The 19596-nt window shown below is 39.8% G+C and overlaps 1 protein-coding gene across 3 annotated transcripts; it reads right to left on the bottom strand.

Annotated features, from left to right (window-relative positions):
- Nucleotides 1-960: 960 nt before the first annotated feature.
- Nucleotides 961-18114, bottom strand: LOC124865118 (protein NLRC3-like). Of its 3 annotated transcripts, XM_047360090.1 has the most exons (12): nt 18025-18114; nt 17772-17886; nt 15691-15813; nt 15493-15606; nt 14280-14399; nt 12709-12787; nt 12319-12547; nt 10385-12179; nt 9080-9253; nt 4260-4421; nt 2418-2461; nt 961-2269 (listed from the first exon to the last, which is right to left on the bottom strand). In XM_047360090.1, exons 3-12 carry the CDS (start codon nt 15777-15779, stop codon nt 1710-1712), a joined length of 3366 nt encoding a protein of 1121 aa, XP_047216046.1. In that variant the 5' UTR covers nt 15780-15813; nt 17772-17886; nt 18025-18114; the 3' UTR covers nt 961-1709. The 3 variants fall into 3 exon arrangements, with proteins under 3 accessions (XP_047216046.1, XP_047216047.1, XP_047216045.1); XM_047360091.1 differs by lacking the exon at nt 18025-18114 and having other exon boundaries at nt 17772-17962; XM_047360089.1 differs by lacking the exons at nt 17772-17886; nt 18025-18114 and adding an exon at nt 16556-17336.
- Between the last annotated feature and the right edge of the window lie 1482 nt (nt 18115-19596).

Here is a 19596-nt window from a genome sequence, read left to right as displayed (position 1 = left end):
GCAGCAGTTTCAGGTCTCCTCACATCTAAACCTTCTCCTCTTCACTCACCATCTGAACTCCACATTCACAGTCACATTAATACAGTTACAGATTTAAAGTCACTGATTGATATCAAAGTGCAGTTACCCAAATGTTGGCTCCATGTGCTTCCTCCATCCAAACCAGCTCAGGTGAAAGGTCAGACTGTCAAACAGGAAGTGAAGGCTTCCACTTCCTTTTATAGGGCGGGGCCAGGCAACCTCCCCTAACAGGGTGGGGTGATGTACTTTGAAGTCACTCCAGATGACAATTATCGTCTCTCTTGTGATCCACTAACAGGATGGTATTCTCTCTAGTTTCTTTAGGATGGTCCAAGCATCATTTGGAGATAGATCTGGACTGCAGGCGTGTTTCTCAACAATAAACCAGAACAGGAACCCAAAGAGACCCAGAAAATGGTTCCACTGTCTTCCTGTCCATCAGATATGTGTCTCCTTCTGATACCTTTAAAAGTCAGATGTTAATCTGCTGACAGAAGAACCTGGAGGAACAAAGTTATCTTCATGTTTTGAGCTTTTCTTCCATTTATTTATTCCAACAATTCCTTCTGGAAGACAGCCTCCCCTACCCACTGCAGTGGGACTGGTTTCTGCTGATCCAGGTTCTGATGTAGGCAGGACTTGAATTAATAGAACCTGAACAACAAACTTGACATAATTTTATAAAGTTAGTCCAGTGGACCCAATCAGAACCTAGACTTTGGTGAGGTAGATCCAACCCTGACTCTGTGATGGACTGGTGACCTGTCCAGTGTGTCCTCAGCCTGTAGTCCATTAATGACTGCTGGGACAGACACCCCTCCTCCTCTCTTGGGACTAAAGGTCAAATGAGTATTTGCAGGAGACTGAGACTGGCTGAGTCCATCACTGTTTTAACCTTTTAGACATATTTGATGTTCTGTAAAATAACAGTCAGAAAACTGGTAGCAAATACTGTTTTATTCTCCAATATTTACATTTCCATCATCTGCAGTTCAGCCACAGATAGTCTGGAATGATTCTTCTTTTAGGAACAGTCTTATCAGAAGTCATATTGTGAACTGATCTGGCTCATTAAAACATAGCAGATACTAACAGTGAGGAACTGAACAACCACCTGGGCAGTTAAAACAGCAGCTCCAATCACGTCATCATTTTTCATCACAAATCAGTTCCAGAAACCCTGAGCTTCACAGCCCACAGATCCTGAGGAGGCAGCCTGTTTATCTAGGACTAAAGTACAAAACTGTTCAGATCAAATGAAGAAAAACTACATTAGTGACACAAACAAGAAACATGACAGAAACGATTGGAGATAGAAATGTTAAAACTTCTTCTGATGGTGATATTAAGAGCCAGGATCAAACATTTACTGGAAGAGACGTAAAGAACCAGTAAAGAACCAACTCCAGCAGCAGTCTTGGTATAGCACTGGATGCACATTGGGGGGGAAATCCTAAATGAAGCTTTGACTGGAAACAGAACCAAACCTTTGGATCCTGGAATAATCCCAGCTTCCATCTTTAAAGGGCTGGAAGAGGACGAAGTTTACAAGGAATCTTTTCCAAGAGTTTCAGAAAGAAACCGACTGAATGTGAAAATGTTTCTGAGTGAAAGAGACAGACATGTAGAGACTGAACTATCTGTTCAACAGTGAGAGTGTTTCTCTGACAGGATTAGACTCTTTAGACTCAACACAGAAACACTGAGGAACCAGAACCGATCAAAAATCCAGGATAAAGAGGTTCAGTGAATGTGGTGTTGAAGGTGTGGAGGTGGATCGGTGAGTCAGACGAGACTCTGTAGAAGGACAGAATGCCAGCAGGACAGTCCACATACACTGCTACTCTGTTAGAGATGGAGGAGGAGGAGGAGGAGGAGGAAGAGGAGGAGGAGGAGGAGGAGGAGATGGATGTAACTTCTTTATTGTGTCTGACAGAGTAACGACCATCAGAGCATCTCAGACTCCAGGACTGATCATTAAATCCAAACCAACAGTCATCTCTGTCTCCTTTCCTCCAGATTCTTCTGTAACTCACTGATATATAAACTCTTCCTTTCCACTCGACCTCCCAGTAACAGCGACCAGTCAGACCATCACTACACAGCAGCTGAGAACACCAGTCATCAAATCTGTCTGGATGATCAGGATATGACTGAAGTTCCTTCATCCGTGTCACCTTCCTGTTGTCTTCAGACAGTTTGAGGTTTCTGCTCACTGTGTTTGTGTCGATTGTGAGCTGACAGGAATCTGATGGAGAGAACAAACACAATCCAGCTGCAGTTATTGATCATTTATTGACACTTTGATGATGACTCCTGAATGAGTGATGGACAGTTTGAAGATGGTTGAATGTGAGCTGCTTTGTTGTCATGAATCAAATGAAAAACACACTTACACTTCCTCAGACCTGGTTTCAACCATCGGACTCCATCAGGCTTCCTGAAAGGAGGAGGAGGGTCAGACCATCAGTCTCTTTCAGCAGCAAACATGGACATTGTAATAGATCAGATCAGATTCCACTCTGACATGCTGCTGGAAGAACTGGATCTGGGTCATTTGGACTCTGTGACCTGCTGCATACGTTGTCTGGTCCATTGTGGGAGGAACCAGACTGATAGAGCAGAATCAACCAAGACAACATGGCGCACGCAGCCTGTACTGTCTGTCAGTTGCTAACAATGAACTATGCTGTATAAAGCTGCTCATGACTGAGGAACCTTGGCTCATGTCTGGGTCAGCCAAGCTGCAGTCAGCCGGGCCTCTGGACCCAATTCTCTTCATTTCCTACTTTTTACATTAAAGAGTCCAAATCAACCAAGCTGGCTTTTCCTGTCTCATTACTGAAGGTTCTGCCACAGCAGACATTACATGGCTCGGTTCTTCTTCACTCAGAATACAACTGTCCAACATTTGGACTCATCCATTTGAATGGAGCGTCTCTAAAGTCTTGTCCTGTAGTTGTCATGTTTCAGCCCAGTTTGAACTCATTCTATTCATTTCATCTTTTTGAATCAGGCAGGAGGAGGACACCATCCAGTCTGGTTCTTCATCTCCAGTTTGAAGAACACTCACATCATCAAGGTTTATTTAGTCCAACATCCACACTGAGACTGAAGCTGATTGATGATATGAGAGACAATCAAGCAGGTTTTTCAGCATCTATGAGCTCTACTTCCTGGACAAGATGAGCTGCAGCAGCTTCATCTGCTCAAAGATCTTCATCAAAGAGTCCTGACCTGTCTGAGACTTGAACTATTAAAGTCCTCTGCTATGATAGGAGCAGCATCCAGGTGACTGTTCTGATCTTCACTGAGCTCATCATGTACTGCAGTCAAAGCTAGATCTTTATCTGCCTGAGGTGGAATATAGACAGCTGTGTTAGTTACTGATGGAAACGTTCTGATCCAGAAGGATGGTCAGAGCAGGTCAACTGATGGACAGATGCTCCAGATGTGCTAAATCAGAATGAGAAAGTCCTGATGTTCTCACCATCAAACCATCTGTTATTAGATATGAGAGACACTCCACCACCTTGTGATGATCCTGCCTTTGCTGTTCTGTCCACCCAGTGCAGGGTAAAACAATTGGACCCTATCATGGTGTGGTCCAGAACAACTGGGGTTCTCCATGTCTCAGAGAAGCAGACAAGGTTAAAATCTCTGATGTTCTGCTGTAACTTTACTCTGGACACAGATGATCCAGTTTGATGTCCAGAAACTGGGGAACCAGCAACCATCATCCACTGGGAACTGGATCATGGTGTGTTTGTTCACTGGGTCTGGTTCTGCCTCCAGCAGGTTTTCCTGTCTTTGCTTTGTCACTATCTGTGTCCTGCTTTGTTCTTTGAAGTGAGGTGTATCTCTGGAGGCCATCTTGACTCTACAGACTCTCCAGGAATTGGTGAATAGATGGTTCTATAAGGTCCAAAAGAGTCAATGTTCTGTAAGTAGTCAGAACTAAAGTGTTTGGTTAGAAAAGTGAACTTAAAGAGACGTTTCATAAAACCAGAGTCGGGTCAGAGGGATCAGGACAGCGTTTGATCTTGGTCCCACATGATTTTAAATAAGACAATGAAACAGATGATGAACTAACTGCTGTCTGTTCCAGCTGAGAAACTAACGACTCAGAAGGATTTACCAGAAAATCATCAACTTAGCATTTAAACCATTTTAATTTGTGAAACAGAGAATACTGTTCCTCATTAAAACCCAAAAGAACCAGTTTGATGAATCTTCACCTGAAAATTTCCAGTGTACAGTCTGAACCAGACGGCAACTTCTCCCCTGAATCTTGTAGGTTGTTGTTCTGCAGGTCAACCTCTCTCAGACAGCAGGACTGGGAGCTAAGAACTGATGACAGAACTTCACAAGTTCTCTCTGAGAGGTTACAGGATCTAAGTCTGAGAGACAAAATGAAACAAAAGACTTTAGACTTCCAAACCTTAAATGAGACTACCTGACAAGCAGACCACAGTTTGTGAGACTGAAGGGTTGTGGGTCTAACCAGGTGGTCGGCAGCACAGGAGCACCACAGGGGACTGTACTCTCACCATTCCTTTTCACTCTGTACACCTCAGACTTCCAGTACAAGACAGACTCCTGTCATCTGCAGAAATACTCAGATGATTCTGCAGTCATGGGGTGGATTAGAGATGGACAAGAAGATGAGTACAAGAAGGTGGTGGACCGCTTTGTGGCATGGTGTGGGAACAATCATCTCATTTTGAACATGTCTAAAACAAAGGACTTGATTGTAGATTTTAAGAGAAACAGGAATAAGTCAAAAACTATTTATATCATGGGAGAAGAAGTGGAAGTGGTGGAGGAGTATAAATACCTCAGTGTTCACCTGGATAACAGACTAGAGTGGAGATGCAACTGTGAAGCCATCTATAAGAAGGGACAGAGCAGACTGTACTTCTTTAGGACGCTTAGGTCCTTTGGTGTTTGCAGCAAGATGCTGCATATCTTCTTTAAGTCTGTTGTGGAAAGTGTGATCTCTTCTGCCATCATCTGCTGGGGAAGCAGCATCAGAGCCAGGGACTTAAAAAAGCTCAACAAGTTGATAAAGAAGGCTGGCTCTGTTCTGGGGACTCCTCTGGAACCTCTGGAGATCATTGTGGAAAGACGGATTCTTCATAAAATGAAGAACATTATGGAGAACCCTGAGCATCCTCTTCATGAGACTGTCCTACAACAACAGAGTGTCTTCAGTCAGTCTTCTTCAGATCTGCTGTAAGACGTAGCGCTACAGGAGATCCTTCCTGCCCACAGCCATCAGCATCTACAACGGCTCTTTAAAGAAACCTGCATAATGAAATACAACAACATTTACTTTCCCTTTGGAATTAATAAAGTATTTTTTAATTGAATTGAATAAAACTGCACTACACCTTCAGTCCAGCAGATGGCATTTACTATTTTTAAAATATTTTTAGCTAATAACTTATTTTTTGCTTCAACTGATAAATGATAGTAGATGATGATCAGCAATAGAGTTATACAGTCAGTTAAAACATTCCATTAATCCTTAAATTTTACTGGATCCATAAGTTGGAAAAGTTTAAAACATTAGTTTACATTCAATTTTATACGAACCTGCACCTGGCCAGAGTTGTTGCTTTACAACCTCAATAACTAGTAAACACTGATTAACACACTTATTTTACTTTTATTATCATCAGACAAACTCTTGTCAGATATCTACAGCACAACAAGAAAAATGTCTAGTAACAATTGTACTTCAGTCCAGAAATACAAGGAATTGATACCTTGACTGTCTAATTATAAGCCAATATTTATTTCAAGTAGAAGATGCGTAGACAGTGAAGTAGATGTGTTAGGTAGTAGATGATAGCAGGACAGAAGGGTGAAAGGTATCAAATAGCTTTTAGAAAGCTGCATCCAAACCTGGGACTGTGGTCTCCCCTCTTGCAGAGTTGTCTGCATAAAACTATGAAAAATGATAAAATGTTCACATTAGACTAAGTACTTCCACGGGTTCTGCTTCAAACTTAAAGATGAAACAAGTGCATTCAGTTATTGTGGCTTTTTAAAATCCCCAGAAACAGAAATGGGTCTAAACTGCATTTTTCTGAAAGCAACATAATTTACACCGAGCGTAGTGGTGAGTGTGTTAGGAACGAGATGTAATGCTACATTTGACAATATTGTCTTTCTAAGGTAGTTTAATACTAACGTTAGCCCAATGTTAAAGTGATGATTCTGTCAGTTTTTAGTTTCAGTGTTAGCATGAGTGTCAGCCTGTATTGAGGCAATTAGCTGTTGTCTGCTTAATAAAGTAACTTACAGATTCAAAACGGTTCCTTTTAATTTTGCATGGGTGACTAGATACACTTATGGCATATCTTAGCAAACTTTTCAAAGAATATTATTCTATAATAATGTAACCCATGTTGACGTTTCCACTATGAACAGCGCCCAGATTCTCTGACCTACACTCTATTGAATCCTACACACTGTGCCCTCATGAGTAATGAGTGTTTTAATGGGTAACAGTGGATCTTGTGAGTAGAGTGTGCAACTGATCACATTAACAAGACCAGGATCACTTACCATACAACTGAAATCTAAGTGCAGTGCAACTTTAACCTTATACTGAAATAAGGAAGGGAAAAGGGCAATATTAAGTAAAGTACCAATTTAATGAACCGTACTGGTCAGTAAAAGGAACCCAGAACAATGCACATTAACATTTAACAGTTCACTTTCAACCCAGTAATGGTATTATTATTAGAACAATAGCATTAGGAGGTATCCCACCTGTAAAGTAGGTAATAATCACAACTAGTGCAATAACAAATGAATCTCAAAATCCAAATGGATCAGTAAGAACATAAGAAGCACATTGAGTGAAACCTCACGGTCACAGAACTACACAAAAATCCTTTCAAACTGGAAAAACGTACAAAAACAAAAAGGCCGGCAAATTAATTTATCAAAGTTCACATATTCAGTCTCTTGCAGGAATAAGGCAGTCCCTTAGCTTTATAACCGTTGCAGGCCTGATAGAACTTAGTTAGATACGTCCGCAGAATAGCAGCCCCAATGATGGCGGCTCCCAGCACAACCGCGCAGAACAGATCATTCACCCCACCAGGGATTACCAGTCCTCAACAAATGGCAACAAAACCAAAAGAGAAAGCTCTGGAATATGACACCACCAACTGTGCCTCATTATTTTAAACAAAAGTCTTCAAAGTGAGAGCAAAAGAGCAGAGACTTGTGTCCCATGCAGGCTACTGTAGTGGACACTAGGCATGGGGAATATTGACTTTATAATTTGTGACAGTATTTTGTGGCATTTATTGTGATAACAATAAAAGTGATGATACAAATTTTCAAAAATCATCACAGTCCTAATGAAACTGTCACAGCAAGCCACAAGAACCTGACAAGCACAAATACCACTCTAATAATTAAACATATTTATTTATTTATTTATTAAGGCAAAAGCAAACAGTAGCAACAAAGTAATTTGTACCCGAGAAATTGTCTCAACTGCTTTCACCTGCTCCTCCCCGGCCAGCTCCCTATTCATGCTTCACCTGCTCCACCTGTTTACCTGGCTTTATAAGCTGCTCTCTGGCTGACAAACAGCACCAGATTATTGAAAGCCTTGTGTGGTAAATGTCCAGCGTTCTTCCTAGCCTGTCTGCCTGATCTTGATCTTGTTTTTACCCCCTGGATTTCTCTGCTCTGCTTTGCCCTTGTTGGATATCTCCCTGGCTTCTGATCTCTGGACATCGACCTTGTTTCTGCCTCCTGACTGTCACCTTCTGCCTTACCCCCGGATCCGTCAGCCCAGTATTGGATCTGATCATAATGTCAGACCAAGGATTCCCGTTTACAGCCTCTCTAACTCACTGTGACATCACCCTGGAGCCGGAAATCAGCATCCTCGCTCTCCTATGGGTTCTGAGAAGGTCAGCGGCTTTTTCTCTGAGCTTAACGTTATTCTCAGTTCTCTGTTCAGCCACTAACCGATCTGTCTGCCCTCAGAGGTTCCTGATCCTGCTGCTGGTTTTCTGCCGAACAACAACAACAGATTTCAATGAACCTCTTAATATTCACCTGTTGTGTCCGGCTGAAATTTCTGGTCCTTTGTTCAGACTGTTACAGAACAAGTCATGATAAAAGTTGCAGTATTTATATTAAGGGAGGAACGGTAAACAAAAATCAGTTTGGTATGTTTTCAGTTTGCTTCACAAAAAGGTTTTGTTTTTTCTGTCAGCAGTAAATAAAGAATCTATTTCAATTTCTTAAATTATATTTTATTATGTTCTAAAACTAAAAAAGTAGAAAGTATAGAATTGACTGGACCCTTAGTTGGATTTGTTTCAATTAATAAAGTAGTATAAGCAGGCATAGCCAGTGGCTGGATAGATTATACATAATCAGAACCACTTGGAAATGGGTAAAAAAAAAATTCTGAAGACTCTGCCCATATTTCAGAATAAAAAAGTTTAAATCACTTTAGAGTTTTGATATTTCAACTACCCAGAATCCCAGCTGTACCTGATTGCAGCATGAACAGATGTTGGTAAAATTCTCAATGACAGAGATTCCTCCAACTTGTATTTTATGAGATGTACAGAGTTTGGGCTGATTGGATGCTACAGGGAGCCATTTGGACCTCAGCTGATTTTTCTCCAGAACCAGTGATGTTTACATTCAGCTTGATGTTTCAGGAGAGGAATTCAGTTCAGTGCAGAGCAGCTATGAACCTTATTGCTGTTGAAATAGGTAGACTGACAAAGTTTTAATTCAGTCCTTTTTCCACTGTAGCTGCAGGAGAAACCTTAAAGGGGACAGAACTCTGCTACAAATAGCAGAGTTTAGTTAGAACTGGCAGTTCTCACTGTTTTGTTTTGGTGTCACTTTTTAATGACACCAAAAGTTACCCTACAGAACATTGCATTGAGCACTTAGTTCTGCACATAAACATTCTGCATGTTTTCAGGTAGAAAAAAAAGTTTTGTTGGAATCAGAAACTAGATGATGTTCACAGTAATTAAGTCATCAATGCTGTTCTGACCTAAGAGTTTCCAGTTTGCAGTGTGGACTCTTCAGTCCAGAAGACAGCAGCTCCACTCCAGAATCCTGCAGCTTGTTGTTACTCAGGTCCATCTCTCCCAGATTAGAGGACTGAGAGCTGAGAACTGAGGCCAAAACTTCACAGCTTCTCTTTGAGAGGTTACAGTTCTTCAATCTGAAGAGACAGAGATCAAAATGAATAAGAACAATTCTGATGGAATAAAACTAAATGAAAACATCTTATAGTTTTAAACAAGACAAATGAAACTGCTTCATGAAATAAGAATCAGAAACTCTAAAGCAATGCAATGCAGGTCAGAACCCTGAAACAGAACAAAATGTGATTTAGACAAATTTCTATGTTCTGTGACCCACTTAAACTTTGAATGGTGTTTTAATCTGTACAGATTGAGTTGCAAACACGACCTGTTGTTGTTTTAGTGAAAATATCCTGCAGCTGTTTGCAAATAGCGGAAAACTAAATGATATTTCCACATAACACTATTCCAGATTGGATCACATGTTCTGATGCATATTTACTCCTCCTTCAAACACTGTGGGACAAGCAGTAAAATAAAAATCATGATGGAAATAGAAGGAAAGTTATTACTAAAGGGAAGAAGATTAAGAGAACAGAACAGCAACCAGAAATCTGAATATTAATTATCAGAACCAAGCAGCAATATTCTGTTATTTTAAAGTCTAGTCTCTATTTTCAGGAAACATGTTGCCTCTGGAGGAGGAAGTTTGTGCTGTGACCTTTAACCCCAAGAGTCCTATGATAATGTCAGCCTGTTTAACCACTGAGGGACTTTTGGACCCAAACTGGACCATTTATTTTTTCATTTTAAGTTTTTAATCTCAGTTTAAAGGCTAATATATATGAAACACTGGAAGATATTGAATATTTCATGTTTTTCTCTTTGAAATAAATCTGAGGTTCTTAAGACAAAATATAGAAACAGTCTTTAAAACAGTGTTGGGGTCTAAAAAAAAAATTATGTTAAAAGTTAAAAGGAAATAACTAAATTTAACCACTTTTATTCCACTTTTATGAGAGGAACCATTTTGGTACCAGATTCTAGGTGTCAGTTGGGTCTTCTGGAATAAACATGTTAAATAGTTTCTAAAACAACTTAACAAGTGTTTATTTTTATTAAACACGTTTTCAGAGAACTGACAGTCAAACTATAACATTTATACTCTCTAATAAATCCTTAGTTGTTAAGCAGAACATCCAGGAAAATAATCACTTTTTCTTGGTTTTAGCTCCTGGTGTCAAAACCCAAATTCTGTCAGAACTTACAGAACTTTGTTTGAAGCTTTGACCACTGGCAGCAGCCTGAGAAGAGCCTCCTCTGAAGCAGAGTATTTCTCCAGGTCAAACACATCCAGATCTTCTCCTGATGACAGTAAGATGAAGACCAGAGCTGACCACTGAGCAGGAGACAGTTTATCTGTGGAGATACTTCCTGAATTCAGAGACTGTTGGATCTCCTGGACCAGAGAACGATCATTCAGTTCATTCAGACAGTGGAACAGGTTGATGCTTTTCTCTGCAGACAGGTTCTGTTTGAAACTCTTTTTGATGTACTGAACTGTTCCCTCATTGGTCTGTGAGCTACTTCCTGTCTTTGTCAGCAGACCTTGCAGGAGAGTCTGATTGGTCTCCACTGAAAGACCCAGGAGGAAGCGGAGGAACAAGTCCAGGTGTCCATTTGGACTCTGTAAGGCCTTGTTCACAGCTCTCTGATGGAGTCTTAATAGATTTGGTTTCTTAGATAATTTAGACAAAGCAGAAATATTTTTTTGGTCTTCCATCAGATTAACTCCATCCTTGATGAAGGTCAGATGGACATGAAGAGCAGCCAGAAACTCCTGAACACTCAGATGGATGAAGCAGAACACCTTGTCCTGGTACAGCCCTCTCTCCTCTCTAAAGATCTGTGTGAACATTCCTGAGGACACTGAGGCTGCTCTGATATCGATGCCACACTCTGTCAGGTCTGATTCATAGAAGATCAGGTTTCCTTTCTGCAGCTGATCAAAAGCCAGTTTTCCCAGAGACTCAATCATCTTCCTGCTCTCTGGACTCCAGTGTGAATCTGTCTCAGATCCTCCGTCATACTTGACCTTCTTCACTTTGGTCTGAACCACCAGGAAGTGGATGAACATCTCAGTCAGGGTGTTGGGCAGCTCTCCTCCCTCTCTGGTCTCCAACACATCCTCCAGAACCGTAGCAGTGATCCAGCAGAAGACTGGGATGTGGCACATGATGTGGAGGCTTCGTGATGTCTTGATGTGGGAGATGATCCTGTTGGCCTGCTTCTTATCTCTGAATCTCTTCCTGAAGTACTCCTCCTTCTGTGGGTCAGTGAACCCTCTGACCTCTGTCACCATGCCAACACACTCAGGAGGGATCTGATTGGCTGCTGCAGGTCGTGTGGTTATCCAGAGGAGAGCAGAGGGAAGCAGTTTCCCCCTGATGAGGTTTGTCAGCAGAACATCCACTGAGGTGGGCTCTGTAACATCAGTCAGGATCTCCTTGTTGTGGAAGTCCAGAGGAAGTCGACTCTCATCCAAACCATCAAAGATGAACAGAACCTGGAAGTGTTCAAAGCTGCAGATTTCTTTGGTTTCAGTAAAGAAGTGATGAACAAGGTCCACCAAGCTGAACTTTTTCTCTTTCAGCACATTCAGCTCTCTGTAGGTGAATGGAAATATGAACTGGATGTTCTGGTGGGCTTTGCCTTCAGCCCAGTCCAGAGTGAACCTCTGGGTTAAGACTGTTTTCCCAATGCCAGCCACTCCCTTTGTCATCACTGTTCTGATTGGTTGATCTCTTCCAGGTGGGACTTTAAAGATGTCTTCTTGTCTGATGGTTGTTTCTGGTCTGTGTGGTTTCCTGGATGCTGTTTCAATCTGTCTGACCTCATGTTCATCATTGACCTCTCCAGTCCCTCCCTCTGTGATGTAGAGCTCTGTGTAGATCTGGTTCAAAAGGGTTGGACTTCCTGCTTTAGCGATCCCCTCAAACACACACTGGAACCTCTTCTTCAGACCAGATTTAAGTTTATGTAGACAAACTGAGGAAAAAAACCCTGAAGGAAGACAAAATATTATTAGCAATTAAACAAATTCCTCTAAATAGAGCATTTAAATATCTGTTTTTCTTCTCTTGAGACTGAAATAAATTCAGCATTTATCCTGCAGGTTAAATCTGTAGAGAAATCCTCTTACTGCTCTGCAGACGTTCAGCCAGCTCCTCCTGCTTCATCTTCTTCAGGAAGTTCAGTGTGATCTTCACAAAAGCCTCTCTGCTGCTCCTCCTCTTCTCTTCATCCTCATCTTCCAACACCTCTTCATCCTCCCACTGACTCTCTAAGCCTTCTGGGTAATCTGGACTCAGAACCTTCCGGATCTTCTTCAGCTCGTTCTTCACAAAAGTAACAATGTTGTCCTCCAGCAGCTGGAACAGAACAATATATGAAGGACACATCAGACTGAGATCATGGAGCCAAACATCAGGTCCAAGTTGGACAGACTGACAGTCCTCTGGTCTACAAAGTGCAGCATGGAGATGACTGTGAACAGAACCGATGGAGAAGTAGTTGTTGTACATGTACAGACCATAAATATGGAGTCCAGCTGTGTTTGATGCTGCTGGGCAGACAGACCACTGGGAACCTCTGAGTTCTGCTGGTCCACTCTGTGGAGGAACCAGGAAGCATTAGCTCACATTCTGTAGAACAACAAACAGACAAAGATGAAGGTCCATGTGGTGTCCTGCTCCAAAAGCTACGTGTCTTTTCCCATTCAGGGACAGAGTTGTCATGGTAACTGTGTTGAAACATGGCTGATTTCTCAGAGCTCTAAATGCTCAGTTGTTCCACTTGCTGATTACAAGAACTTTAAACTGAACATCCAGAGGAACATGAAGCAGATTGTGGACCAGTGGTTCAGTTGTGGACATTTGAATTTCATTTCAATAAATGTTCTTGATCGGTTCATTGTAAAATATTTTAATAGATGTAGAATATTTGAACAGTTGTTGTCTTTCTGAAATTATTGAGGTCTTATGACAAACATTAATTGTACTTTTGGTTTTTGATTATTTATTTTTATTCAGATTTTTTATTCCACTTTTATTCATATAGATAAATCTAACTGTGACACTGAGTCTCATTTTCAAGAAATGTGTTTTAAACAAACATATCAAATAATAATAATTATAATGATAAAAACTATTTAAATAAAAACAAAGATATAAATAAAACATTAAAAATAGGAAAATACATTCAGTAATTTTTCCATTGTCCTTAAAATGTGTTTAAAATCCTTCAGTTACATTAAGCTGCACAGCTCCAGCTCCTGTTGTAGTTTGTTAGAAAAATGAGTTTTTCCAACCTTTAGTATCCCTAACCCTAACCCTACTGAAGGAACAGTAAATCTAATACAAGTCTGTGATCAGAGGCTGCAGCTGCTCTGTTTCAATGACTGACAGGAAGCTGGAGACACAGTTATTAAGCCAAGAACAGATCTGGAAATGAAAATATTCCAGTGCAACAGTCTGTGTGAGAACAATGAAGGCAAGTTAATCAGACAGAACAAAGTCCAAAGGTAGGTAAGAGGTTTACATCCTGAGATGAATCTGTGTGCTTCATGATGAACATCGTCCAACATCTGCAGAGAGCTAACAGGAGGATTCATGTCCAGAAATAATGTTGCTGTGAGGTAAGAAGGTGGCTGCAACAACTCATTTCTTTACTTTCAATGAAAATATTAAAAACCCGACTTTAGTAAATAAAGTTCAGGTATTTCTACAGGTGAATTATTTTGTTTTTGCTCCATATCTTCACAACCAGTAAAAAACTTGCCTTAAACATTTGTGCATTTCTATTTATTTACAGTCTCACACTTATTTTGTCATTGATTATTTCTTTAAAATGGTGAACCTGAATTATGTCTTCAGCTGGAATCAGCCTGACCCCTGCTGGACCAACAGGTGAACTACAGACACTTAGAAACACCTCCAACAATGTTTACCCTGAACTCAATGGAGACTGAATTTGTGGAAAAGTTTCCAGCAAAAACAAACAGTTTCATAAATAGGAATAAAAATGTAGAAAAATGTGGAATCAAAACATTTCAAACTGAATCAGTTCAGTTTCATACAGTTAAAACATTTAGACAGAGCTCACCTCTTTGCAGCTGGAGGTTGATCTGATTTAAAATCAATATCAAGACCCTTTGAAGCATCGCTCTTTAAGGACACACAGCTGGTTTCTGGTTCTGGTTCTGGTTTGAGGGTCTGTTGGATCCTGAAGGAAAAACACTGAATTCAAACTTAGTCTAATAATGTATTTAAAGTTAAACCCTGAAGCTCAGAACTCTAAAGTGTCTCACAGTGGCTCTTGTTTGAAGAGGATCCAAATATTCCTGGTTTCACTGTAAACCGTATATTAATGATGGATTAATAATTAGCTCTGATGATCATTAATAAGGGATGATGTTTTGGTTTGGTAGCAGGAACTGAACAATAATCAGAAAGTTTTTCTGTAGAACAGTGTTTGATGTGTTCTGATCTTCTATCCTGACAAACTTTCTTCCTTTGGATCAGAGTCAGAACTGCTGATGGAGAAACAAGTTCATTTATCTTCTTGTCGTTTGTTTTACTTGTTCTAGTCTTAAACTGATGATGGAACCCCTTTAGAGCAGCAGCTTTATTCTCAGCTCATCATTTCTGAGCTTCTGGAAAGCTTTTTATGGTCATACAGGCCATGGTGGTGCATTCAAGGACCTTTCATAAATCAAGTAATCCACACTAAATGTCCTCTAAAACATTGATCTTGTTCTCATCATCAGACTTCATCACAGCAGCACGTAGATGATCTTGTATTGTTGATGACATTTAGTGGCTGCTGAAGGAGACTGTGGAGCAGTTTGCTGATAATAAGACTGATGATCATTTTGAATGAACACAAATGTACTTTAGAAGCTGTTGATTTCACTGATGTTTGCAGATAACAGTGAGAGATCATGTTTTCCATCAGATTTAGTTTGGATTATTTAGTTGACATCTAATCCTTGAATCAGCATCATGACTTGCCTACATGTGCAGTCACCTTAAGCTCTGCAGAAGCACCAACTCTGATGAACTAATGTGACACAAGGTGATACAGAATGATTCAACTGGATGGAAGAACAACTGATTTTAGCTCCAATATCATCTAACAAGATCATTTCATATCATCACAATAATACAATGGTTTGATTATTTCCATGATTTAGCATCCATCACACACTGCTTCACATGTGAACACAGACATGTGTGAGAAAGAGTTGTTTTCTCATTAATATGTTGGAATGAAGTTAGTTTCAACTAATTAGTTTGAACATTTAGAAACAGCTCACCTGTTTGCAGCTGAACGTTGAGCTGATTTAAAATCAATAAAAGGATCCTTTGACCTGTTGCTCTTTAAGGACACACAGCTGGGTCCAGGTCCAGGTTCTGGTTCTGATCGGTTCCTGTGAATAAAGATGGTTTGGTGATGTGAGAGCTGAACTCTGACATGGAGAAGAGTCCTGGACAGTTAGAGATGGTGATCTGACCTCTGAACTTTGCTCTGGTCCTCATGTTCTCCACACAGAGTGGTTTTAGAGGGAGGGACTCTGTCCTCTCTGTCCTCACACTGATCCATGCTGCTCAGTTCACATCAGCTCACACACATGGAGCTGCAGCCAAGAACACACATGATGAAGATACATTTTCATTCACTGACACACACCTGTAGCTACAAATGAACAGTCTAGGTAGTTGTTGTTCCTCTATTCCAGAAACAAAGATTGTGACACTAAACCATATTTAACATTAATAATAGAAAGAACAGATTGTTGGACTTTTGTTAGAGATGAAAAGATTGTTTCAATGAATGAAATTATTGCAGTTTGACTGTAAAGTGAAGGAGCTGCAGACTAAAACACTGCATGATGTGAAGATATTGATCAGTCAAACTTCTTCTGCTGCAGCTCCACAAAATGAAGCAGAACAAACTCTGAACATCTGGACCTGCTGGATTTCTCAGTCATCAAACTATACAGATGGATTATATGTTCCATTAAAGCTTCACACCATTTAATAACATGAAACATTTTAACAACGTTAACGTCATCTTATTTTGAAAGGATTGACAGGAAGCAGCTATTCTGTGACTTTAAAGGTAAAAATGAAAGTTAGATTTAATGACCTGAAAACGAAGCTGTTAGTTTAGTGAAAAACAAACATCAGCTGCTCATCATGTTGACTGTTTCAGACAATAATCTAATAATCCTGTAGATGTTCCTTCATATACAGTAAAACTAAAACTTGGTTCTGAAATAAGAGGAGAACATGTTCTCCAAACACCAGAGAGCAGAAACACACTGTTAAATGATTAAAGTTCAAATCAACTTTAACTATGAAACAAAGTAAACTTACGGTTTCTTTAAGCAAGACAGAGAACAGAAGAAGACTTGAAGAAAACAGACTCTGAGGCAGCAGAGCAGCTTCCTGGAACCAGTCAGAACTTCACCTGAGATGGAGGCGGAGCCTAAAGAGACAGGTAGGAGGAGGTACAGAAAGAGGAGGAACAGTAACCATGACAACAGTCCAACTGCTTTCATTTTGGACATTCAGGGAAAGGTTCTAACTTTATTTATTACAACTAACCAACATAAAGACAAATGATCCCATCCAGCAGGAGAAGGAATTGAATAATTTAACTTCCTCCTTCATGAAAAAGTTGATTAATTGATGTGTTATAATATAATGTTATAAATGTTATAAATGATGAATTATGATTTTAATTATATATATATATTTATAAACAAAAAATCATAATTGCACAACACTAACATACAGATTGACTTTGACTAGAATCTTCAGACCATCACATTCACTCAGTTTAACATAGAAATTAATTTAAGAAGACTTTAGAAAAGCAACTCCAAACATTGACACATAAATCTCAACTGATGTCACAGATTAATAAATCAACAACAACAAGGCATCACTGACAAAGAGTCTGAAACTAAATTATATTTAACAGTTTAAAACTGAAAGAGCAGCTCAATGTTTGAGCTAAACGATAGAAAAACAAGTTGTTGAAGGAATGAAGTGATTCCAGTTTGACTTTAAAGTCTGACTGAAGGAGCTGCAGGATCCCAGACTGTAGATCCTGATCAGTCAGACTGTTTCCTGCTGCAGCTGCTCAATAAAACCAGTTCAAATAGTAAAACAGAATAAACACTGAAACTACTTTATTTCACAACCATCAAACTAAACAACTGGATTATCTGCTCATTTAAAGCTGCAACAAACTTTACCTCATTGAAATCAAGCAGTTTAATTCATTTAATGTCATTTTATTTTGAAAGGATTAAAGGAAGCAGCAGGAAGCTGTGGTGTCTGATTTTAATCATGGAGATGATAGTTTGCTTCTCATAATAAAAAAGATTAATTTTATTTAATGAAGAAAATATTTAAACATCAGCTGTTGATCATGTTGACTGATTTCAGATATTTAATAATCCTGTAAATGTTCCTTTAAACATAAAACTGCTGAAACTTTCAGCTGAAATAAGAAGTTTTCCAAACATAAAAGAGTTAAAAATGATTAAAGTCAAAGTTTAACTATGAATAAAAATGAACTTACAGTTTGTTAGAACTTCAGAAAGTGTTGAAGACACTTGATGTGTGAACTTGGACTGAGATACAGGTGAGCTGCTTCCTGGAATGAGTCAGAGCTTCACCTGAGATGGAGGCGGAGCCTAAAGAGACAGGTAGGAGGAGCAGCAGCAACTTCTCAGACATTCTTCATCTTTCATTTCCAGAGAAAAGGTTTAAACTTTCTATCCTGGGTTGAATTCTTCTGTTGAGCAGAAACTATGAAGGAAACCCAGAAAAACCTGTTTGCAGGAACTGATCCTAGAGGCTGGTTGTTGTGAGACGTGTCTGACTTTGTCTTCACAGGTTGCTTTAATCATCCCTTTAAGGAGCAATAAAACTGTTTTATAATTTAGTAACCAGAAGAAGATGTGAAGATGTGAGGAACATGTTTATGAAGATGATGTTAGAAGATCTGCCATTAGAATAGATGATGGATGCAATTTAATGTTGTTTAGCTGAAATATTCAAGGTCTTCTCTGAAGGAAACACTGTCTGGATGGAAGCACATGCTGCTCTTAAACCTGTAAATATATCCAAGGATTGATTGATTGTTTATTTACACTAATCCATCCTCCCAAACCAGCAGAGATGCTGGAGTTTGAACTAAGTTCTAATAACAAGGTGGATGTTCTCTGCAGCATCCATGATTAGTAAAAACCACTTTATTCTTGATTTATTTGATCCCAGAACAGTTTTCTTGTTCCCAGTTTGTCCAACAGAGCTTTGGTGCAGAGAAGAAGGCGGCATTAAAGTTTGAAACATTCAGCAGAAGGTTAGAGGTCAAATGAGCTGATAAATCTGAAGCAGCAGTTTGTCTTCATTTAGTTAATGTGACTGATGCAGTGTGTGACTCTGACCAGCAGAGGGAGACATTACATTTATTACGGTCATGGTTTTAAATTCAGTCTGTTAGAAACAACTGAGACAAGAATCATTCAGGTTTCCTGAAACATCCTGATAAGAAGAAACAACAAAAGTCCAACAAGATCCATTTCCTTAAAGCACAAAGCAGCAGAACCACCTGTGTAGCTCCACCTCTGATGACCCTGCAGGCTGACTGGACCGCTACAGAACCTGAGTCAGGAGGTGGGACTAAACAGCTGCTGAGACTCTGAGCTGCAGGACAGAAATGTTGAAGTTAGTTCAGTTTGTCACAGACAGGTTCAGATGAGGAAAATGCTTCACAGACATGTTGATCTCTTCCAACGTTTGACTCCTAAGGAATCATTCCAGGCAGTTTCCCAGCAGCTCAGCTGCAGCACAACCATGTCTCAAAGCTTCACTCTACAGGTGAAAATGTCCCACTGTCTAACTGTGGATGTGTCCTAATTTTAATCCATCTGCACTCTGTATAAACCACTGATCAGACAAGGTCAGCCAAGGTCAAAGAAGACCCACCTCCACGTCTACAATGAAGCAGCTTCACTGGATTTTAAAGGTTATAGAATGAAAAAAGGCCAAAACTTTGCAGAAAGACGTATTTAATTTGTGTAAATTCCTTGTTTTTATCAATGCAATTTTTTACTCAACTTGTAATTTTGTCATTGTTGTTAAAGTACCAGCATGCAACGAGGTTTTTGTATTTTAGTTTGTTCAAAGTCACTGAAATCATCTTTCTTCCCAGTTCTGATGCACAGTTTGAACTTCAGCACGTCTAGACGTCTAAATGAGTTGCTGCCATTTGATTTGTGGTTCCAGTTTATGTTTGCAACCAATTGAACAGAGAAATATTATTCAGGAGGCTGATGAGAGCATAAATGATATCAGGATCTCTCAGTTTTAACAGATCTTCAGCTTGTTTAACTCCTTCT

Source organism: Girardinichthys multiradiatus, unplaced genomic scaffold (assembly GCF_021462225.1).
Source record: "Girardinichthys multiradiatus isolate DD_20200921_A unplaced genomic scaffold, DD_fGirMul_XY1 scaffold_25, whole genome shotgun sequence".
NCBI lineage: Eukaryota > Metazoa > Chordata > Actinopteri > Cyprinodontiformes > Goodeidae > Girardinichthys > Girardinichthys multiradiatus.
This window is presented reverse-complemented; position numbering and strand designations above follow the sequence as displayed.

Excerpts from the sequence above, each read along its gene's own strand:
- LOC124865118 (XM_047360090.1), bottom strand. The coding sequence starts at position 15,779 with ATGGATCAGTGTGAGGACAGAGAGGACAGAGTCCCTCCCTCTAAAACC. Across the intron at positions 12,788-14,279 it reads CAACCTCCAGCTGCAAAGAG|AGTGGACCAGCAGAACTCAG; the intron begins GTGAGCTCTGTC and ends GTTCCTCCACAG. Across the intron at positions 2,462-4,259 it reads TGTACACTGGAAATTTTCAG|GAAGCCTGATGGAGTCCGAT; the intron begins GTGAAGATTCAT and ends TCCTCCTTTCAG.